Source organism: Corapipo altera, unplaced genomic scaffold (assembly GCF_003945725.1).
Source record: "Corapipo altera isolate COAL_440 unplaced genomic scaffold, ASM394572v1 59, whole genome shotgun sequence".
NCBI classification, from domain to species: Eukaryota; Metazoa; Chordata; class Aves; order Passeriformes; family Pipridae; genus Corapipo; species Corapipo altera.
Window position 1 is genome coordinate 3,687,080 of NW_020884917.1, and position 24,422 is coordinate 3,711,501.

The window sequence follows — 24,422 nt, forward strand, 5'->3', positions numbered from 1 at the left end:
TCAGTTCTCAGGCTGATCTTTCTTCATCAGAGTAGAGTCCTGTCTTATGCCAACTTGATAGCCACAGTCTCTAAACCAAGCGCTGGTGGTATTGGCTATTGACCTGCATAGCTTGCCCTTTCCCCCCCAGCTTCCCATATTGGCTGAGGAAAGAGGAGCCATGGGACATGCTGCATCACTTCAGGGTACTCAGACTCCCTGAAGCAACACTGCAAGTGCTTGCAGAGGCTTTGAGGAATGGTCCTCAACACTAGCGACAGTCACAGTCCTCCCTTCCTGCTCTTTCTCAACTGCCTGAACCATGCCATTACCCTTCTGCAGCTCATTCATCAGCACTCACTACTGCCTCTGTTTAGAGGATGCACATTATTTTTCTTACTTGGTTATTGATGGCCCTTCCACAGTCCTTTATATCCCACTTTAGTCTGCCATTCACAAATTATGAAGGCATCAATAGCCTGGAAGAAAAAATTCTGTTTCCAAGTACTGCCCATTAAATCTTCGGTATCATTAGATCTGGAAGGAAAGTCCTTGTCAATCTACCCTAAATGCATTCTGCAGAGCACTCAGCTTAATGATTCTGCACTTCTCATCTTTTATACTTTAGGATTCATTTTCTATATTTACATCATTGTATCAACTATTCTTTGCTCATCTGTACTGCCACACCACACCCCCTCTAAAAATCAAGCATGGCCAGAAGAATCTGCCTGAACAGAATAAAATAACTGGAGGGGGGGGAAATACCTAAATCACAGCCTGCAAGAACACACCAAAAAAATCCTCAGAGGACTAATAAATGCAGAGACACCACGGGTTTTAGGAAGTCTCAAGGCTACATGTCGCTGCAAGCCAGAAGGGTGCTTGAGGGCCATATCACTCAGTGTTTTCTGTGTTCTCATCCTCCTTCCCTGAGGTAAAGGCTGTTGATCTGGGTCAGAGGCTGCTGAGCAAGCAAGGCTTTGCTCTGACTTGACAGAGCTGGTTTTATATTCCTATGATAGCAAACAGCCACAGAGGGTTCAGGTCACTGTTATTCAAAGCTGCTTTAGCTCAGGTAGGCAGATATGAAGAAACCACTGGGCAGGTACAGGTAAAGATCTCCATCATGTAATAGCAAGGAGTTCACAATATGATCCAAAACAGGCCCTGTCAATGCAGAGTCACCTCCCTGGGATGATCTAGAGCAGATGCACATCAGTGATCAGGCTCAAGTGTACGCCTTCTGCTCTAGCTTGGGTAAGCCACTGAACCAGAAGCACAATCATGCAGAGCAGGCAGAATTTAATCAAAATTATTAGAATGACTGATTTAGATCAGTGAGCAGGAAAATGCTGGGTTTACTAATAGATTTATCTTCTTCTGCAATTGGAATTATAGTCATCTTCCCAAAGAGAGCTTGATGTTACTTGATTGGTAATCAAAACATATTCTTTTTAATTGACAACAACTTCTACTCTAAAATTAGTCTCTTATTTTGCTATAAAAATAAGTGTATTGTAAGTCCACACATTATTTAACCAATTTTGTAGCTTAAGAAACAGGCTTATATTTTATGTCAGAAAACTGTGAAGGGCTGCTGCTTTTTTCATAGACAATTTACCCACTTTCATTAAAGTTTTGTATTAAAGTATTGTCTGGCTACAGATGTATTTAGTTATTTAGAAGTGTTAGAAGTGTTACTTAGAAGCAACAAATCCAACATTTTTGATAGCTGAATAAGGCCACATTAAATATGTTAGATATTTAAAGAAGAAGAAGACAAAGAAAATTTACCAAGCATTAACAAACCACTTTTATACCGACTTTTTGCAAAGCAGTCTGCAGAGAAGAAACCACCCTGACTTTCTGTCTTTCCAGATTGCAAACTGGCAGAGATATCCTAGCTACATTTTATTCAGAGATAGGAAGAGACTTTCTGCTTTTCTGATTCCCTGGTTCCTCAAATAATGAGTGGCCCTTGCTGGACTGCATTAGCTCAATAAACCAAAATGAAGCAAGCATTCTTTGTATCTCCAGAAGAATTAAGCTGGCTTCATGCTTGAAAGAATTCTGGGTACACTCAGCTTAATATTTTATGCAGCAACTTCTGCAGAAAGCATGTATTACATGATTTTCAATGAAAGTTCAATTTGAAGCTATCTTATTAGACTCTGTAAGCTTAGATGTCCATAAAAACATAATTTCAAATGTTTACTGTCAGAATATGTGTTCAGAAAATGTCTTCAATTTCTTTTAAAAATTTTCCTTTTCACTCTTTGAAAATGCCAATATTTTTTATTTGTCATGCAGTCAATGAGGGTCTCCCTCAGCTTGGATGGGAATTAGACAATTGGACCCTACCCCTGGTTAACATCAAAAGAGATGTTGTCCAAATCATTATCTCTCCAGCTTGCACTAAAAATTGATTTGTGACATTTACTGAATCCAAGCTCTGTAATCCTTGGACAGGAACTGCAGTCCCAAACCAGACGCGCTGTCAGTAGAGGTTTGGCTTTTCCATGATTGCTCAATGTTTTATCACAGAGAGGCTGTTAGCTCAGCCTTCTTGGAAACACAACAGAGGCAGAGGTCATCTCTCAAATAGCTGGGTGCCAGGCATTAACACACACCTCCAAAATTCACCCAGAGACAGACAAGCAGCCAGGGTGGGCTGTGCAGCAGAGACAGGCTATACCCTTTGCACAAATCCCTGCTTAACAAGCAGAATACAGGCTCCTGTACTCTGCACCTGCTGTATTTTCCAAGGCAGAAAATAGGATGAATTAATCTGTTTTCTCAAGATAGTGCATTCATGTCTTTCAAAAAAGTATGGGATAGCTCTCAGGAAAGGGGTAGACCTTTCCCATCCTTCAGTAAAATGAAGATTGGGCAAATTAGAGCTGTAACACCATCACCATTGCTGCTGGGCCATAACCTCACTTGACAGAGAGCGGGCCAAATTCTCTGCTGCAGTAACTCCATTGACGTCAACAGGGGAAGGTCAGCAGGAAATATGGCCTCAGCACTGAACAGAATACAGGAACACTATGTAACTTTCCAACTGGCATAAATTATCCCAGAGGCATAAAACTGACTGTCTCCAAAGTCATTAAAACACTCATGGTGACAAAACACTTACTGATCCATCCAAGGGCTAAGAAAAGCAGGTATTGGTTAGTGGTGTGGAGCAGGAAAAAAAACCCAGTAAAACAGAAGCAGTTCTGTATCCAGCAAATCTCATATATAGCAGCTAAGGACTACCCAGGAGACAGGACAGCAAGGGAAATGTTTAAACCACCCGCTAGTTCCACCTGCTGGAATTAGTTCAAAATCTCACTCTATCAAGATCTTTACAGCTACTTGTGTTACTAGCAAACTGCTAAGAGGGTAAACAGAGCTTGTATACAGAGTTCTGTCCTCTCACAACCACATTTTAAAAGGAATTGGAAAGGATGTTTTATTTAAAGAGAGAGCAAAATTGCTAAAACAAGATGTCAATCCCAAGATAAACACCAGTGGGCTTTGTAGGAGTGGCTGATAAAATGCTTAAATAGACCTGTGGTGAAACTAACAGTTCAAAGGAGCCCTGATTATTCCCTCCCCAAATACTAGTCCTTCAGGTTATTACTTTACCTAAACAGTTTCCTAAAATTCTGTGTTGGCTTTGGGTTTTTTTAAGAGTTCTAGCAAGATGTATGCAACAAAAAAAGGGCTATTATGTTACAAATGAACATAGGCCAGAATATTTTCCCATGGGGTCTTATTTTCCCCTCCTCTCCAGTCTTTTCAATATATTTCTTGTCATATGCCTATAAGGGGTCATCTATCTCAAAGGCAGAGCATCCTATATAGAAAACTAAGAAAATAGGAGTAAAAAGAAAGGAACAAATTGTTCCATCACTCTTTCTACCTCCCAGGAAACACGCAAAGCTTGGGTAACTTCTCTGTACCTTTTCACATCAGATAATTCTCAAGTTGCATCTATAGCACACATTAATCTGTCATCATCAGTAACTTCAGCCTATCAGAAAGGACATAATCTCTGTACAGATGGTCCAGAATAACCAAACCTGAGAGTTTTTACCAGACTTTGGACCAAGCTGAGTACTCAATCCACAGTATGAAACACTGATGACCTACTTCATAGTCATAAAATATTTTAAAATATGTTATTTTATAGCAAGGCCATTAAAAATATCCTATTTGAAAGAAAAGATATTGTTATCATATGGTAAAAAGGAGATCAAACTCAATACTATAAAATGCATCATCAAAAGAGTTTTCTCTTGTACACTTTCATGTCAGCATCCAACCACTGTTTCCTCAAGAGGAAGAGAGGATGCAGAATTCCTGCAGACAATGAGGAGCCTGGCTCACCTGCTGCCACAGCCATTACTCACTTCTTATTTGCCGTCTGGAAGTGAACAGTCATTCTGGAATAATTCTTATCCTTCTGTTTTTCTCTGGTGGCAGAGGTAACAGTGAGGTCTCCAAAGAGGTCAATCAGCCAAGTCAGCCGGGCAATTCCACTGAAAGCTGGGAATCCTGATTTGTTTTCATCAAGGACACTACCTGGTGCAACATAATAAAAACTCTTGAGAAATATGAAAAAGAATAATGCCTTCTGCATAGGAAAGGATGAAGAAACTGCAGAGTTGTAGACTTAGAGATCTGACTGTAGAAAGGTCACGAGTGGATGGACTGAGTAGGAAAGTCAACAAACACAGCCTTGAAACGGACAAGTTGGTGACCTGTGGCAGAGAAGGCTGCACAAAGTACATATACAACAAACCCTTCGGGACATGCTGAGGACAGGAGGATTCAACAAGGGTATAAAGCAGGGAGGAAAAAAAACAGATAAAAAAAATCTCTTCAAGGTCTTCTGTGGCCAAACATCAGTATTGAAGACTAAAGGTCCCCCATAGAAATTGGAATGCTTCCTCAGCACTCAACCTCCTCTTCAAGGCCAATATGAATGAGAAATTTGTCACTCACACCAGGGTACAAGAAGGTCTGAAGGAGTGCTCTCTCCTCCATACACCAAGGCATGGGCTTGCACCCCTCACCAGATAGCAGAAAGAAAGTAGCAAAGCAACAGTCCTTAGAACACAACTGTTAAGGCAAAGCTGCTTTCCAGACAGTTCCATTGTTTCATGGAAATATCCAGAACCAAAACCTGTGTCCCTACTCAGTTTATAGACAGACTCATGTGTAAAAGGACTGAATGAAGCCTGGAAGGACTGGCATCCCTGTGGAGCCGGCACACAAGTCCAGATGTACTTTGATTTCCTCAGAGCTACTGACCTGTGAAATGCAGCGTTCCCTTCACCAGGTCTTTCCCAGCCACTTCTTTTTTCAGCTGCTTGTACTCTTCAGTAAGAAGTTCAATGTGCTCCACATGAAGCACTTTATCTGCCAGTAAAAAAAAAACAAAAAACAAGCCAAAAATCAGGACAGATTAAATAAAAGCTTTCTGTGTGAATCAAAGGCATGTCTACACAGTGAAGACTTCACCAACCACCAGTGGGAACTCACTTAGAAATATTCTCATGTATGGCTGGCAAAGTGATGTCAGAAAGAAAACCAAACATGCGCCCTGTGCTGAGGCATCAATCTGGGTTAAGGATTTTCGGTAGACAACAAATATAAAGACTACGGAAACAGTAGTTTATGTTTAACAGAAACTCTGTAATGAAACTCAATACCCAACTAAGGCTGACACATGAGTCTTCAGAGTAACGGATGGATTAATTCTTGGCCTCTTTTTCCTCACATTTCCTTGTTCTGCCTTTTTCCTCCCAGGGTAGTAGGAAAGAAAAAGGGAAGGGAAAAAATAGTATAATGCTCAGACCCAGATTGGAACAATATGTTAAGGAGTACCTCCCTCCATTGCAATTAATTGAGTTGCTTTGGAATAGAGGTTATCCGAGTTGAATGTGGCCCTCATTCAATATGTTTTTGTGGAAGATTTCCAGGAGAGTCAGTTTAGGCTGTTGACAGTAACTGCTGCTGCTTCAAGAGAAGATGCATAAATTCTGCTCAATGGGAAACCATTTGGTGAGCAACAAGACAGTAAGTGGCGTAGCAGAAATCCTATACCTCTGGTGTTTCAGGATAAAAGTCACAAAGGAAATTTTTAAGAAGCAGTGGTATACCCAGGACTGCTCTTTCCCTGGCAGCCCCATTCATCCCCACTGGCCTCAACTGAACTGCCAGCTTCTGACCCTTGTCACCAAAGGGATGGTACTACACACTTCCCAGAAATAAAAAGATTTTACTTAGAGATAAATTGTCTTTCAGACAGGGATGCCTTGCTGCCCCACAATAGCATGAGCAGCTGTATGTGACCAGCACATCACAAATGCTAGAAGCTAAGGGAGCTGTTTACAGTTCCATTTCAAGGGAGAGAGAGGACAGGGAAGTGCTCAAGTCTAATGGCTGCACTCACCAAGTGCTTTACTATCACTGTGACAGAAGTTTTCTTCTTTAACTGCACTCTCAGTGTCACAAACAGAGAGCATGTTTTTGTGAGGGCAAACATAACTTACTCTTAGCACTGACATTTGTGTGTTTGTTTCCTTACTGGCACATGTCTTAAATCCTAGATTCACACATTTCTGAGACAGGAATACTCTCTTGAATGTGATGACTTATAGTAGGCTGGAGACACCTTTGAGTTTGATGCCTACTACTCAACAGGTAGTACTTTACACTCTTGAGAACAAATGTGTTACCTTTCTGCTCAGCCATCTCCCAGAGCTCATGGGCTGCCTTAGCAGACAAAGCCATGGGATATTCAACAAGGACATGTTTCCCAGCTTCTAAAAACATTCTGAAAGGGATAAAAGATCAGTCATTACAGAGAATTTTATTGTAATCATCTCTTACCACTGTGCAAGTTGCTTCTCATTCCCACAGCCAGCTCCATAAGGAGAAATGCTCAATATGGAGTAACAGAAATAAATGGCAAATTTCCTAGCAAGAATGGTGTGATGGCTACATCACACATTTAAACAGCACAGAAACTGGGGTTTAAGTCTTCTTTTTCCACAGAATTCCCTCACTCCAGCTGCTAAAATACCACAGAATTGACCACTACAACTTCTAACTTACAGACACCTAAGTAGCTGGAGAGGGGCACTGGCATATCCTCCTGCTATATGATCTGTGAGGAAAGGCTTTGAATCCTGTTTTAAGCTGCCTGTCCATCAAACACAGGCCTAAATGTATGCAAATGGAATTACTTGGGAAATGAATGCATCTTAAATCCTATTCTCTTCCAGAGCTTATTGGGTGCTCTAGGGAACACACTATCATTCATTTCAGGCCTCTAGTCTGGCAGTCTCTTCTTCAGTGTCTGCATCCTCTCCTGCAACAGTTTACACAGCTCCTCTGTGCTTCCAAAATACAAGGGAAAGGGTGTGAAAAGGAGGGCAAAATCCATCAAAATACCTGATGGTTTCTTCATGGCTTCTGTTCTCTGTGCTGATGAAGGCTGCATGGACCTCTTTGCTTCTTAGAGCATCTTCCAGGCTAATCTGCTTGGCCTCATTAATATTTCCAAAACTTCTCCTGCATTATTTAGCATAAATACAACCAGACTATAACTGTCACAGTCCATTCTTCACAACTGCATGTTGTATAGCAGTACTTAAAAATTGTTCCCATGGACCAGCCTCACTGAGCTCAAGCAGGGTAAAACAAAGGCAACTCAGTTATCCAGGAAGAGTGTGAGCACTTACAGACAGAAGTGGAGTGCACAAGAGAAACAAACAGATGTGCCAGTGTGTAGGTGGTGGTATCAGTACAGACACTGGCCTGCTATTGAAGTGTAAAGTGCTTTCTGATTCTGGCATTTTAGTTTTTAATGAGCATCATTACCAAAGAGCCTTTGTAAAAGAGTGACTTGAAAGAGCACAGTGCTCCTATGGGAGAACTTCTCCCCACTGTCCTGGACAAAGTGGGCAAAAGCACTTGAGCTGGCAGGGCCACACACAACTACAAGTACAGACAAGCAGGAGAAGGACAAAGCAGATGTTTGGCTGTGATAGCTCGCACCTGGCAACATACACAGCATGTCAGTGCTAAGGGGAAAGCTCTTTTGGCCAGCAATTTGAGCACATCTCCAACTGAAAATTAAACACACACACTCTCCCCAAAAGCCCTTGGCATTACTAAAGAGTGGAACAGGCACCTTGACAGTATTAGGATAGGTGACAGAAGGCATGAAAGCAGGCCACAAGCAGAACTTGAAAGCAGACAGGTAATGTTTGAGTGTGATTGGGATACAAGCAAGATTACGCTGAATCATGCATTTCAACAGCACTGTTTCTTAAAAGAAGTAGTGGAAACCCTGTCTTCAGTGCACTTCAAGACTAGCTGTAGCTCTGGCAGAGGCATCAGAGGACAAAAGTGTATTTGGCAGGGAGATAAAGGGAGTGACCTAATGAGTCGATTCAGTCTCAGACAACCCTGCATAATTTAAACACAGCTGGAAATACACATTCACAATCTGAGACCCATCCATGTACTGCCTAACTATTTAAAACTTTTATGATCCACTGTAATGGGGCAGACAGTGTAGCAGGAATGCTCAGAGGAAATACATACTAAATTTCCACTAAATATCCACTAGCTCCAACCTAGTGAGAAAAACTGTTGATCTCTAAGAAGCAACCTTATTGTATGTACTAAATCATGGGATTTTCTTTAAAGGTATCTACAGGTTCAATATCTGGCTTTTAAAAAAATACAATTTTGTGATGAAGTTGTAGTATTGGGAGCTTTACAGCATATGCTTTTGTAAAAAAAGCTTTTTTAAACTCTGTAAAACTTCTTTTTAAAAACATTTCTACAAACATTATTCAAACAATATGTCATTAATGTAGTTGTTGTCGCACTACCTTAAACCAATAGGAAATTTCAGTCAGACAGAATTGCAATTTCTTCCTGTCATACAGAACCTACAGCAAGAACATCTCTCAGCTTTTACTTTAGTAATTTCTGAAAGGTATTTCACTAAGGTAACCTATTTCTTCCCTCTTGCAAAGCTTTCTGTGTTCATTTCTGAGCTGCCACTTAGAATGATAGGCATACTTGCATAAACTTTCCCTTTTCAGCCAGCCTTAATTATAAGAGAAAAATAAAACTTTGGATCTCATCCCTGACCCCCTCAGATAGTTGTCCTCCACCTGGAAAGATACATGCACCAGAAAAATGAAACATTGCAATATACATATTAAACATGATAAGATGAAATTTCTAACCTGGATACGAATCCAAGGAGTTTCAGGTGCTCAGAAGGGCTGGAAGGCGTCGGATTCATCAAGTCTCGGATTCGTGCTAAGCCAGCAATTCCAACTCCAACCACTACTGTCCCAAACATTTTGCTAGACTGTCCAAAAAAAAAAAAAAAAAAGGTAACCTTGTTTTTTTTTTTTTTAAGCAGGGAGAAGAGCAACTGGGAAGGAAGGTGAGAGAATGGATTATTCTTGAACTCTGCTTTCATACAGCCAAACCTTATTGAGATGTCAGCTAACAGAGATGTGATGCTATATGCTACTGAACTCACTTGCATCCCATTGAAATGTGGTCAAGCGGTTCAGCCTGTCAAAGGACTGGTCTTGAGACTTGTATTAAACAGCTATGAAATCACAGCTCCAGCAAAGTTCTTCCTTTCCGTGAATAGAAAGCAGGCTTTAAAAGTGAGACATTCTTCTATTTATATTGGTACTTCCACCCTGGAAAGGAGCCAAAAGGTTCTGCAAAACCAGCAGAGCTTTATATAAACCCTGCTGACTTCCTGAGTGTCTGCAGTACAGTGGGCCCCGGGCTGCCACACAGTCAGTCACAGAGTACAGCAGCATAGCTGGAATACTTTGGGACAGGAAGCAAAGAGCATCTTTTCTTGTCCCATGTAACCACTGGCACGTCCTACAATGTCAAGCTGTAACCAACCATCTAATAATCTGGTGAAGATACTTGCTTCACATTTCCATGCACAAAGAAAGCTCTGCCAACTCTTTAATGACAAGCAGGCATGTCTTCAAGATCTACATCTCCCAAATGCACATTTCTGCCACAACGTGGAGGGCAAGACAGGTATTGCACTCACTGGCTGGGCTGCTGGGTACAGGTAACAAATTTTTCTGTTGGTTTTGATTTGCTATTGATTTGCAGAAGCACTGAGCAACTGGTGAAACCTTTCAAACCTGTACTGCTCCAGCACCCTGACAACTAGCAACACTTTGTAAAGTAATTGAAAATTTACAGGAAAAATGGCCTAAAACAATCACATCATGTCCTCTGTATTTTTTGTTCCTTCCATCCCAAGAAAACACCCATTCAAATTCTATTTCTTCTGTCTTGGTCTTCTCCTTCCCACCACTGCCAATCCCTTCATCTGAGTGAACTCTTTAGATTGTTTAGATTTACTGCAGCCCTTTACATCCTTCTGACACTGAAACGGATAGATGGACAGTGCAGCATCACAGCCATAAATGACTGTTCTGGTAGTCTGAGAGGCTGACAGCTGCTAAGAAATTACATCAACTGGGACAAAGAAAAAAAAGATCCTGTCTCCAATCACATGCCTTGTCTGGATTTTGTTTTCTTATAAGCTCCTGCCTATATTCCTACCAGGGCTGAACTCCATTCCCTTCATATATGCCAAAAGGGTACAAAGATAAAACACAGAGCAGCATGTTTAATGTAAAAGAAAAAATCAATTATATACTGAAGAGTCCTCCATGGGCATTACAGTGACATTTCATTACCAAATATTTGAGGTATAACATGATGACACTGTTCACCAGAGAAAAGAGGGCTGAGAGAGAGGTGAGGGGAAAGGAGGGCAATATAACCACACAACCCATTTTCAGGACCAGCCACAGGCAGAGTCTTGGTCTGGACTCTGTTACATTTGCTTTTCTCTGTGGCCAAAGAGAAAAGAGACTGAGACTTTCAGAATGATCTCAGCTGTGAGGAGGCCCAGAAGGTCACTTGATCCAAAACCTATTCAGTTGCACCACGGCCATGCTGAGTTCTGAGTTCTGTTCCATTGGTTGGCAATCCTCCAACCTCTCAGGCCCCTGCTGCAGTGTTTGACCGCTCTCACAACAAGAACTTCTTCCTAGCATCTACAAAAGTTTCCTGTGTTGCCTTTTGCCATTTCATAGCACATCTCCAAAAGAGTGTGGTTCCAGTTCCTCTACATGCTTCCATCAGAAAGCTGTAGGCAGCAATAATAATGCCCTTTACATTTCTTTTCTGCAAGTGGGAAAAACCGAGTTCCCTAAGCCTGCCCTCATTCATCATCTCCTTGAGCCATTTACCATCATCATAGCTCTCCACAGGACTCACTCCTGTATTTCATCAGAGAATCATAGAATAATTTGGGTTGAAAAGGACCTTAAAGATCCTCTATTTTCAACCTCCAGCCCCCACATGCAAGGACACCTTTCACTAGACCAGGGTGCTCAAAGTCCCAACCAAACTGGCCTTTAACACTTCCAGGGATGGGGCATCCACAACTTCTCTGGGCAACCTGTTCCAGCGCCTCACCACCCTCTCAGTAAAGAATTTCTTCCTAATATCTAATCTAATCTTTTCTCACCCCTATAGGCCCCTGTAAAAAGTTCCTCTCTAGCTCTCTTGTAGCCCCCTTTAGGTAGTGGAAGGCTGCTATAAGGTCTGCCCAGAGCCTTCTCTTCTCCAGGTTGAACAACACCAACTCTCTCATCCTGTTTTTTTAGGAGAGGTGCTCCAGCCCTCTGAGCATCTTTATGGTCTCCTCTAGAACTGCTCCAACAGGTCAATATCTTTCTCATGTTGAAGGCCCAGAGCCAGACGCAGCACTGCTAGTGGGGTCTCACAAGAGCAGAGTAGATGGTGAGAATCCCCTCCTTTGACCTGCTGGCCACGCAGCCCAGAATGATGCAGCCCAGAATACAGTTGGCTTTCTGGTCTGCAAGTGCACATTGCCAGGTGATGTCAAGCTTCTCATCAATCAATGCATTCTCCATCCAGCCTGTATTCGCACTTGGGATCACTCCAATCCAGGTGCACTTGGCCTCACTGAACTCCATGAGGTTTGCATAGGCCCATTTTTTGAGCCTGAAAAGGGCCCTCTGGATGGCATTATCCCTCTCCTCCAGTATACTGACTGCACCACCCAGCTTGGTGTCATTGGCAAGTGCATTGCTTAAGGTGCACTTGATCCCACTGTCCTGGGACAAAGATGTCCCAAAGACTGACAGTGTCAGTCCCAATACTGACCCTTGAGGAATACCCCTCATCACTGGTGGACATTATGTTGTTGAGTGCAACCATCCAAACAATTCTTATCTGCTGAGTGATCTTTCCATCAAACCCACGTCTCTCCAGTTCAGACACATGGATGTGTGCAGGACAGTGTCAAATGCTTTGCACAAACCGAGGTAGATGCCATCAGTTGCTCTTCCCCATCCACCAACACTGTAATTCCATCATAGAAGGCCATCAAATATGTCAGGAACTATTGGCCCTGCCAGGTCCACCATCTGCCAGTTCCCTCAAAAGCCTCAGAAGTCCCATGGACTTGTGCACTTTCAGGTTCCTTAGGAAAAGGTCAGGTTCAAAAACACCTACAGTGGGCAGTTCTTCATTCTCTCAGTCCCTGCCTTTGCCTTCTGAGACTCGGGTAGTGTGCCTGGAGCACTTGCCAATGAAGACCAGGGAAAAAAAAGTCATTATGTCCCAGACTTCTCCATATCCCAGCCAGGTCTCCCATTTTCTTCCAGGGAGGACCCACATTTTCTCTAGTCTTACTGTTATCATACCTGTAGAAGCTTTTCTTGTTGCCTTTGACAGCCCTGGTCAGCTTTAATTGTATCGGGGCTTTAGCTTTCCTAATCTGCTCCCTGGTTGCTCTGACAATGTCTCTGTATTCCTTCCATACTACCTGTTCTTGCTTCCATACTCTGTAGGTTTCCTTTTTGTGTTTGAGTGTGTCCAGGAGCTCCTTGTTCATCCATGCAGGCCTCCTGGTGTTTTTGCCTGACTTCCTCTTTGTTGAGATGCATCACTCCTGAGCTCAGAGGAGGTGATCCTTGAACTTATTTCTCGTACCAGGGTACTGGACACAGCACTGCAGACGGATGTAGCCAGGTCCTGTCAGCTACACTCTTGTTAATGCAGTCCAGAGCATGCCACAAGAGCATGTTGTGGCCTGAGGTTCAACTTGTCCATTAGTAGCTGCAGGGCAGCTTCTGACTTTCTAGCCACGTAGTGCCCAACCTGTACTGATGCAAAGGTGTACCAGGGTGAATTTCTGCTGATACTTTTGGTCTGTGTTTGGCCCCAGCCATCTGCAGTAGTTTATATACTCCCTGCCAAGTTCACTGATAAAACAGTGAATTCGTCCTTGGAGGGAGAACTTCTGTATAAACTATTTTAATTGGTGTTCTGTAATTGGCTAAATCTCTTCCAAGGGCATTTGAAAGAGAATTTGATGAGGAGGGGAGGAAGGCTCGCCCCCAGACTCAACTAAGAAAGACCTCCAAAGCATACTGCGCGTCTGTGAGGGGATTTCCAAAGTTCTCACGTGCGTGCAGAAGAACCAGGGGGTTATGCACTTACAGAACCAGGAGGTGGGGCTGAGGGCCTCTGGCTGGGCGGTGCTGGCCACACCTGGGAGGTTGTGGTCACTCAGTTAATTGTATAAAAGCAGATAGTGCTTTATTGGAGAGGAGCTAATCTTCACACTAGGGACAACGTTGCCTTTTGGTGGGGACGCCTGCCAGTTTGTGAACTTACTGACTCTCCAAGGATGCAGCTTCTGCTATGGGTAATTATAGGTATGCTAGGTCGGTAAGATAACTTTATGGGCAACAGCTGGGTAACTGGGGAGGTCGTGCTGGGGGCTTATTTCTCTCTTCCTTCCTCCCTTTTGTGTTTGTTCGTTTTGTTGGCCACCTCTTGGTAATAAATATTGGTTTTTGTTAAGCTTTTAACAGTGTATGGTTTTCAGGCTTCACCATGTCTCGAACCCCTCCCAGGGTTATTCTACATTTGCCTTTGCTGAACATCATGATGTTCCTGTCTGCCCAGGCCTCTCTGATGTATTGACCACTCCCTCCAGCTGGATTTCATCCACAGACTTACCAAAGCTACACACTTACCAAAGTCACACTCCAGGCTATTGTGCAGGTGGTTAATAAACACATTTAACAGTATTGAAGACGAACACAATACTTGCCCTTTCCAGCCATCAGGATCCTCCCTGATCACCAAATGGCTTCATAGGGATATCAAGCAAGTCCCTACCACTCTTGGATGTACTATGTCTGCTGGCAGGGGCTGCTGTACATCCAAGAGCTATATCACCATCTTCCTCTACTGTGAGTAATACAACATTCCCATAGAGTCTGTTAGTAGACTCAGAAAACCTGGAGGTCTGTGGACAAACCTTACTAGTGAAAGCCTTCGGGTTTTGTGTTGGAGGGCAGTCAGGAGAACCCTGCTGATCCATGCCAGCTTTCTGCCATGCTTGTCTCTGCTTCCTGCCCACTGAAGTCAGGCACCTGTGCTCTGGGGAGATCACCCCTGTAGATCAAACTCAGCCTCTCTGACCCCCCAGGGCAGTCTTCCATTAGAACTTGCCAAGTAGAGCCATCAAAAAGCCACAATACCTGCCATTTTGAAGTATATGGTTGCAATTCTTTAAAATTTATATCCATAAAGAGCTCCAAGTGTGCATCAGGACCAGGTCAGTAGGATCTAGAAGTAGCACAGTTCGAAAACAGGAGCTTACTTTAAGTTCAGAAATTTTCAAGGTTAGTAGAGTGTTAAGCTGTTAATATTTGCCTATTGCCTTCAGCAGGATTGGGAGTTGGAGTCATACAGCAAACAAATTCCACTGAACCTCCTACAGTCATCTCGTTTCCAAGAACTGCTTTTTTTTGCTGGTGAGCTGCTGACTTCTGCTTCAACTAAGTGGATAAAGTGGGGGAGCTGACTACCTTCTTCAATGAACAAAGAACATCTCTCTGCAGATGCTCAGGTTGCTGAATATCAATATTTTTGCCCCTCTTTTGAAAATAAACTTTCCTAGCTTAATCTGATGAACACCTTCTGACCTCCTCAAAAGTAATATTTAAGATAAGCAAGATTATTTCATGCTAAGAACAAAACCTGTTACTATGCAACCTGTTGCCATAGCAACCAGCCATTTGGTCCAAGTCAAGGGTGGTTAAGGGTTTGGAGGCTAATACTGTATCCATACTGAAAGAGACAGCTACTAAATGTATATTATAGAACAACTGCTTATACACATAGCTAAGAGAAAAATTGCTATGTTTGCATCCCTGCTACCACTTTTTATTATCCTTATTTTGCTCACACAACAAAATCTGCAGCTGCTCAGGGAGAAAAGTAAATTAGATGTTTTTCAGAACTGTTACAAACCAGGTAAGAGTAGAATAGAGAATACTCATCTGATGAATATATAAAAATTTACTCCTTATTTCAAACCTTTTACATGAGGATAACAGCTACAGTTATCTTTCAAGCAAAAAAATGAGGAAGTAGGAAGCCCAAATCATAAACTGCTGTGCCTGCCTTTCATGCTTTTTTCTTACTATCAGTGACCTCGGCTAAAGCTTTGACAAAAAAGATTTCAGAGGCATTTTCAAGGCTGCTGGACTTTGGCTCCCATCATACTGAAAAAAAAGAAGTACCATAAGTGATATAACAGTACATCAGCCAGTGTCCAAAAGCATTTTTCCCACCCTTTCCTAATGGGCTGTACAAAAGCAAAGGGGCTGGTGAGAAGATTAGAAAAAGATGACCTTCATGCTCACACACTGAGTGGGGAATTCCTCCCACACCCCAGCAAGACCCGCCCTGGCCAGGTTGCAGGCAGGCCTGCCAGCTTCGCTGGGGTGCCCTCTGAAGTGGGATAGGGGGGATGGAGGCTGCCGAATGCAGTGGGAGCTCTTCCCCACTGACAGCCAGCACAAGTGGCTCCTCTTACCAATGCAGACAAGCCCTGCATGACAGGTCTGAGAAAGGCATCCAGCTGAAGAAGATCATTTATCCTACATGATATATCATTGTCCCATCACTCCTCTGCTCTTGAGCTTTCTGTGCTTCTGCTGTGTATTTCCTGCAGTAGATCTATGCTACTCCGAAGTAAAAAAAAAAAAAAAAAATTGCTCCATACCCAAATATTCTTGCAAAATTTAGCAATGAAACAAGAATATTCAGCAGCAAAGCAAACAATGGAGTATGTCCAAAGGGATCAGTCACCCAGCAAGCGTGTTCCTCCCCATGCAATCACACTGGGACTTCAGCCTCTACATCTCAGAACTGTTTACACTTACTGAGGTAAGCTTAAGGGAAGTGAGGCTTACCTCTATTTTGTGCAACATCACTAAGGCAGTGCAAAGTCCGTGGAGAGGCAAGATAAAAGTCAGAACTTAAGAACAATTTCTTTTTCAATAAAATTTTTCATGGCATACTTAGACATTACAGAATGAGAACGGGTACCTTCTCTCATGATATATAAAGAATTTCAGTAAGCCTCATGCATTTTCCCTGCAGTTTTCACAGTCTTGTTCCCACAGATATGAATGAGTGACTCACATCAGAAATCAAAATATTTTGTAGTTCATGTCACATATAATAACATGTAGTTCATGTCACAAATAACACTAATGCAAGAGGCTTTCCTGAAGCACTGCCATCTGGGTCTTTTTAAGTGTGCTACTTCAAGCGCCACAAATATCTCAAGAGTAACAGAAACCTCACAGATGAGTACTTAATCTGAAAAAACTGTTGTCAAGGTTAGTTCACTCTTGCATAGTCAAAAGTTGAACCATGAGTGTTTGAGCTGGCTGCTGGAGGGATCCACCTTATACACATATATTCTCACTTACATATTCTCACTTAGCAGACCTTCAGCTTGCTCAGTCAGAAAGGGGACAAGATGAGACTGCTGGTGCTGTCTGTGTTTCTGTGAGTGCTCTGTGATCTGTGACTGACCATGTATATATGCATATACATGGTGTACATGTGTGTTCTGCGTGCATGTGCTGACTGGAAATATGTTTTCAGCCTAAATACTGACCACAGGTCATACGAAGTCTTGCTCCTTTCAGGCTGTTGGATTCCACCTGATCTTTTCTTCTAATATAAACCAGGCTGGACTGAGGAAGTTTTCCGGAGCTCCCTTTGAACAGACTTGTGGATTAGACATCCTCCAAAATGTTTTCCCTGTTACTGCAGTGACACTCCGAGATGAGGGTTGCAGAACCTCAACAGAAATTTTCAGGGGAACACCAGACAGACAGCAGCAGTCACTATAAACTCAACAAGTTGAAAATTTGAAGTTCCTTTCGCACCTAACTCACTGATTTCAAACACCCAGAGAAATGGAAGATGCTGTACTCAAGGTTGTTTGTACATGATACAGCCTGTGCCATCACATCTTACTCTCATTGTCTACTCTTAGCAAGAAACATCTGCCTGGAGCAGGGAAAGCAGAAGCTGAACAGAGTGGCTTCTGTTAGTGTTGGGGTTTTTGTATGAAAAAATTCACAAACGCTCCAATTTAGCAGCCTATTCAGACGCATAAATACCCTTTGTTCTGCAGGAAACCATTTAGGCACTTTAACCTCTGCATGTACTGAAGGACCTGCTGGAAGTAGACCCAGTACGGGCCTCACGAATCCTCACTAAAGGCAGGACTTGAAGAAAAAGGCAAAGCAAAAATGAAGGCAAAGAAAATTATTGTTTGAATGCCAAAATGCTGGATTGTTTTTGCTCTGCATTTGCTGCAATACAGAGAGAGAAAAGTAAAGTGTTCTGCAAGAAAGAGACAGACAGGAAGGCAACCCCCAACACTCTTTGTTACTTCTCTTCAAAACATTAACTGAACATAAAGTCAGAATTTGTCTTGAAAACCTGACAAGACCATTTACAGTTTCCACATTTCAGAGGAAAACAGCAGCACTTAGAAGTTGTACAGCAAGCGTGTACGTTTTCCTCGAAAGCCGTTTGTTACAGCCTTAAATGTCAATGCTTCCCAGCACCTCTTCATCTCTCCTGCCCATCTTTCAGGCTATCAAAACCCAGGCCACAGTCTCTTGGCAGGCACACAGGCTCTGCTGAATGAGTTATAACTTTAAGGCACCAACTCTTATACAGGTTTGCCGGTGGAAAACAGTCTCTCATCCTGACTGGCACCACTGCGGAAAGAGCCAGAGGGGACTTTTCTTCCCGCATTTTAAATGCCATTTGAACAATACACGTGCATTGTTTCACATTTTTATGCAGGTTCACCAATTAAATTACAGTTTTCCCTGGCTGCCAAAGCCGAAGTTGATATAGTTATATTGAGATATGGCCAGATGCTGTGTTACAGCTGCCAAACAAGTACCTTTAGTCTACACAGTGGATCGTTGATAATAAAGGACTGCACTTGTACCAGATACGCTGTCTCCAACATTAATACCTGAGTAGAAGGAAAACTTTTATTAGAACATAGTTCTGCAAGCTAAATCTGCTAACTCCAGAGTCTGCAGTGGTTCTGACTCCCATCTCAGTAGGGCTGCTTTCCACAGCCTGCAACTCCATAATTGAAGCAAAACCATTTCATGAAAGTAATATAACACCATGAGAAGTACTGAAAGAATAACCTGAAGATCTGGTTTTAATATGTGATATATTCCACCCTGTGGAGGACTGAAACAGAAGTTCTGTGAGGGACATGAATGGGTATGAATGACCATTTCATTCTGTTCTCTTGTCTGTATTCACACTTTGTGGTTCAGATTTGGTTGCTAGTATGCAGAGGAAAAACAAAGACAAATAACACTTTTGAGATAGGTCAGGCAGGCTCATTTTGTTTAAAACTGAGAGTCAAATTACATTTTGATATACCTACACTGCTAAGGCTGAAACTATCCAAGAAAGAACTGAGCCTGCTTTGGGACACCTGAAAATTAATTAAGAGGAAGACATGAAGGACTCCACTTTTTATTTTATAAAAATATTCCCTTAAAAAAAAAAAAAAAAGCAAACCCTTACTTATAATGGTAATTTTCCAGGAACTATCCTGGAGTGAATTTCAGAAAGTCTCCTGAAACTTCTGGTGGGCAAATAAACAATTGCACATAACTGCAGCCTCATCACAGCTACTTTTTAACCAAAAGGCTGCTTGTATGTGGCTAATTAGCACATGCCTAAAACAAAGAGAGACAAAAAAATGCCCCCAAAACTTATTTCAGCCTTTAATGTGCTATAACATTTTTTGAAAGCCAGTGATAGAAGAAGAGAAGAGTGTTTTTACAAGCAACAAGCCAATTACTTTGGAGTAAAGTCTATTCAGGACAATGAGCTATGTTTTGGAGCTATCAACAATTCACAGATCCTAATTTTCCATGAGATCAAACAATATTATTGCTACAGTCCCAATCTGTGCCTGAGAAAATAACCCCTGTAAAGCTAAAAACGGTTCTAACTCAAAAAGGCAAAAAAAAAAAAAAAAAGGCATGCAACACATCCTCCACCACTTTTTTTTGATTTAACACCCACATAAAACACTAGAGCTATCACAAAGTTGAACTCTGCCAGGTCCCTGTGGACCATGAACCATGTTTCCTGGCTTCCCTGCAGAGCAATAAAGCCCCCAGCATAAAGTGTCTGCACAGCTAAGTTTCTGAACACTAATAATTGAGACTGCTTGAACATCTATTTCATACAAAGATATTATTGTTTTGTACTGACTCTTACACTTTTTTTTTTTTTTGAGAGCTTTTCATATTCTGGTAAAAACAATGACTGGAGGACTACTTATCCATACCTGCATTTCTGGGGAAACTTTACTCAGAGCTAATCACGAGGGCAAGATGCTGAGACATGCCGGAGAATCTCAGCCCATTCCCTTCCCTCCCTTATGCTGCTCATCGTGTTTTTGCTGTATCACCTACTGAGAGAAGAGGCTTCTCCACATCACTTGATAGATTCACAAGTACTTTGCAGGTAAACTCCAATTCCGAAAGAGGCTTCCAACCTTTTGTTGTAATACAACTGGAAGTGATGATGAACAATTACAGAAAAATGTTCTGAAATATTTTCTCAATTATTACATCTGCCCCTGAATTTTCCTGCCAATTACTGCACTCCTTTCTACAAGCTCTTAATTCTTCAGAGGGCCTAAAGAACACAGAGCTGTGTTGGGCAGATGAAGGAAACCCATATTTCCAGGCTGTATTCTTACTTTATCCGAGAAGTTTACTGGGTGACCTAAAGCAAGCAAATCACACCCCCTTTCCTCCCAGTTCCAGAACAGCAGAAACCTCTCTCTCTGTAGAGCATTCTCAGACCTACTGACAATAAGTGTAATGTAAGAAGTAGGTATTACTACAACCTCTCTTCTTCTCTGTAGGAAATCCCACACAGAACAGACATCTAGAAAATATGACTGTAACTAAAGTTTGTATTGAAATATCTATATAAAACAATGCCCTATAATGCATAACACAAAAAGAGATTTCTTCTTTCCCTTCTCTTGCTGTTAAATTAATCTGAAACTCGAAACCTAAAAGGAATTATATGCATGCTTAGCTTTAATCGCAAGTAATCCCATTGATTTCAACGAGAATACTCCTACGAGCCCATTAAGAAATAAGAGCTCTTGCTGTTTACTGTAATATTAGTAGGCATAAGAACAAAACACATATCCAGCTACAAGTATGTTCCATTAATATCTTTATGGACTCAACCCAATAGATGATACCTATCTTCCGGTCCACTAAAGGTCACTGCATCCCAGATCTGTAACAGGCTGACCTATTTTGAGAATTCCCCAAACAAAAAAAGCACTCCTGCTACACGCTGCAGTCACCATAAAGATATTGCTTACCATGGCTGATGAAATCCTCTGCCAGCATCGTTAGTATGAGAGCAACTCATAACACCAGAGGCCTGCCCCATACTCTCTTCAGAGCAAACAATATACACAAAATTTAGCTAGTCAGACAAGCATACTTTTTTAGCTTTCTCATCCTCTATCCAGCAGTAAAAAAATGTTTTCACTCTTCTAAAATAAATTGAGAGTAAGATAAAGTGATTTTTTTTTAATAACTAGATTGAGACAACTTAGGAAATTGATAAAGTTTTGCATAATGTTCTATTTTTAAAAATCATGCTCTAACACCTCTGTCATTTTATCAAGTCTACAACTCCGTAGTAAGGCCTGAAAAATGCAATGGTTTCTCTCCATTCATATTACATTTTGGAAATCTACCAATGTCAGACATTGCTCAAGACTAGGGAAAAAGAAGCTTTTGAATGAAGATTAACAATTGAGGTTATTCACTCCTAACTTTAGAGCTCAGTATTTTTCATGTTACTGGGCAACACAAAACTCAAGAATGAGATAGGCCAGCCTCTCTCTCATGAAGAGTTAGTCTGTAAATCAAGGTGCTTTAGCAGTCAAGTAGTCCTGATGTGCTACTCATCTGTTATAATTGTCCCAAAAAAGCAAAACACCTTTACTGAAGTATCAGCCACTAGAGGGGGTATTTGGTATCCTACCTAAAACCTGATAAGAAAATGAAATAAAAAAAAAAATTTAAGGTTACAGAAAACCTGTAAAAGCATATTTCCCACAGTACAGCAATTAAGGTTCTATGCAAAGTGTTTTAGGAAAAACAATCCTTTCTTTGTGTATAACTGAACACAATGCAGAAGCAAACGCCACATCTCCTCTTCCAATTCTTAGGTCTACCCACATCAAACACTGCAATTTCTGTGAGCAGAGATGCAGTTTTATATGCCAAGAACATGGCTAAATTACCACTAGGTTTGATTTGCCTGTACAGTCAGTCAGCTCTGAGCATGTCTAAACCTGATCCTTCAAGCATGCCAAGCTAGAGCCTGACATGTTCAGTCTTGGGCTTGATAAACAAGAAAAAGAACAACCTACAAAATGGTTTCTATTTACAACTGTCTTCCTCTTTACAGATTCACAATCCCCAGATTTATTGTTCCAAAAAGTCTCCAAAAGGACCTAGAAAACTGCCATCAAGTTAGGTCCAACTTCAAACAAAGTAGAAGATTCAACTTGGCTCAAGCCACTCCCAAACTATCTATTATTTAAAACATGTTAAGTGAAAGACGAATATACATTTCAACTCCTGCACATGAATCTGTAATGAATACAAAACTCATCAAAAACCATAAATGGACTTGATGATTGAGTCCATGCAGGGACAGCCTGGAGAAGGGTACAGGATGGATTGTGCCAGTATATTAAGGGCATCATAGATACTACATACTTTGTTAAATTCTGTCAGTTTGGGGACAGCGAAGCTGCTGGTAGAGCTTACAAAAACTCAAGACCCTCTCCAAAATTTATGTAAAAATAACTATAACTGGCTGATAGACTTAAACACCCCCAGCTCCCCTTTATTCCTCACAATCTGCCTTCAAAGATGTGGAGCTGGAAGGTTTTAGTGAAGCTGACTGCTTGCTCAGGGGAGTATTTTAAATACACAACTCATTCAGATCTAGCATGGCCATGCAACTGGGATAAAAGGATCCAGTATCGCTCTTCTTCTTTCCTCTGCCAACTGCTGTACTCGGTGTGGACTCCTACGTTATTTATAACAACTGTGGCTGAACAAATGGATAATATTCCATAAAAGACAGAATCGGCACAAGCACCTAACTTTGAAATAACTAAAACAGCTATTGCAAAGGTTCAGGAGCAGACAATACTCAGGGCACTGAAAGAGGGGAATATACTTTGTAAAAGAGGTAGAAAAATAACAGGATCATGGAAGCACTAGATTTTTTAGAGGCAATACTTGCATTTGAAATGTAATGTAGACATTTCTCTCTATTAACCGGATTTTACTAGAATATATCCACCCCATTTTTTCTGCAATATTTTGGTGAAGTGATTTAACAGTTACTCTTATTGGAGAAGAGATTTGTCCCCAACTCAAGTTCACGTCCTTAACTGCACCATTCCTTTAAACAGCCAAAGAGGTCACTGCATTCTGAAGAGAGTGACTGTGCTGAACTACCACCATCCTGTGCCACCAATAGTAATTTTAAAATGTAACAGCAATCCTGATTACTGCTTTATTCAGCCTTGCTCCTTTTTAAAACACCCATCTAAATCCCTTCTTCTCTGCTACCATAACCCAAGAAAGCATTTTGAGGTTCTGGGAAGAAAGTTAACCTTTTAAGTTTATTATCTATTATTTAAGCCATCCACATCTCAGGCATGACTCTGGCCCCTCCATAAAATGAGTTTCAAACAATCTCTTTCTTTATTATTAGAAATGGAAAACACAAGGCATCTTACATTAATATGATAAACACAAACACTACACATGGGCATCTGTAAGCTGTCATTGTTTTACAGATGCCTGTCAGATATTGGACACTAAATCTCTGTTCTTCCCTCCTATGGTCAGACTTGTGTACATAAAGGCAGCAATGGAGCCTCAGCAGCTCAGAATATGTAAATGACAACTGTCTGTAATAATCTGTAATAATCCTCTGAGACCACTCAGATCCATTGGCTCTGTTTAGGACTGGGTCAGAAAAAGAGTAAAAAATGGCCCAAAAATGGCTTGTGAGACAGACTTACAGATGGCAAGCCATTTGACAACACTTGCTGTAAGGTTGGATGCTTTTTCCTTCCAATGGATTTTAGTTCCACAATCTGGAATAGGAAAGTTTATTCCAGATAGGCCAATAAACAAAAATAAGGTAATGTAGGAGCTGTAAATTAAAAATAATAATAATGGGCACACTGTAAAGGAATCTACTTTGTTAGAACAACAGAATGGTTTGTGTTGAAAGAAACCTTTAAAGATCTTCTAGTCCAATCCCCCTGCTGCAAGTGTGATGTTTCCTTTTTCCAGTCACTGGGGGCTTCATCTGATTGCCATGACTTTTTGAATATGATGGAGTGACTTGGCAACTGCATGAGTTCTCCCTGCTGATAAGGATTCTTTGTATGAAAAAGGCCATCTCAGTCAGCATAGTAGTATGAGATCCCACAGGCAAAAGATGAAGAGATAAAGCCTCATTTAGTAGTCATTTAACCAAAAGAAACAATCTCTGGTGTTATCAGCACCTTCATGCTTCTTAGAAGTTGATAATTTAGCAGCATCTAGGATAGGAGGATTTTCCCTCCTGTGTTTTAAAAAGAGGAACATTTTGTTTCTGATATTACAGGCCATTTGATGCCGAAAGGTACCAGCCAAATGACAGGGATGGTAACATGCAACAGACCAGCAGTTGTTTCTGAAAGGTGCTCTCAATCTCAGTACATGAATACAAAAAACCTGCTGACCTTCCACCAGGGAAACAAGGTGTCTCATGCGTATCCCTGGTGCAAAATTAGGGCTTCTTTAAAGACACCAGGGAATAAAGAC

General features: G+C 41.5%; 1 protein-coding gene and 1 long non-coding RNA gene across 9 annotated transcripts in view; one reads left to right on the forward strand and one right to left on the reverse strand.

The window, feature by feature from the left end:
* The window catches only part of BLVRA (biliverdin reductase A), a 38,642-nt gene that overhangs the window by 3,957 nt on the left and 10,263 nt on the right, over positions 1 to 24,422 (reverse strand). For 3 of the 8 annotated variants that reach the window (XM_027655895.1, XM_027655893.1, XM_027655889.1), the window contains exons 2-6: positions 9,249 to 9,376; positions 7,435 to 7,554; positions 6,717 to 6,814; positions 5,287 to 5,394; positions 4,383 to 4,554 (exon numbers count right to left, since the gene is read on the reverse strand). In XM_027655895.1, the coding sequence (XP_027511696.1) occupies positions 4,383 to 4,554; positions 5,287 to 5,394; positions 6,717 to 6,814; positions 7,435 to 7,554; positions 9,249 to 9,367 (617 nt within the window). In that variant the 5' untranslated portion in view covers positions 9,368 to 9,376. Of the gene's footprint in view, positions 1 to 4,382; positions 4,555 to 5,286; positions 5,395 to 6,716; positions 6,815 to 7,434; positions 7,555 to 9,248; positions 9,377 to 9,500; positions 9,635 to 12,922; positions 13,114 to 14,428; positions 14,507 to 14,651; positions 14,765 to 15,994; positions 16,108 to 24,422 lie in introns of those variants that run through there. The other 5 variants (XM_027655892.1, XM_027655891.1, XM_027655896.1 and 2 more) reach the window with 5 other exon arrangements.
* LOC113953117 lies at positions 13,793 to 19,292 on the forward strand. The gene is made up of 3 exons (XR_003529746.1): positions 13,793 to 13,826; positions 14,843 to 14,927; positions 17,615 to 19,292. It is a non-coding gene; the product is annotated as an uncharacterized LOC113953117 (long non-coding RNA).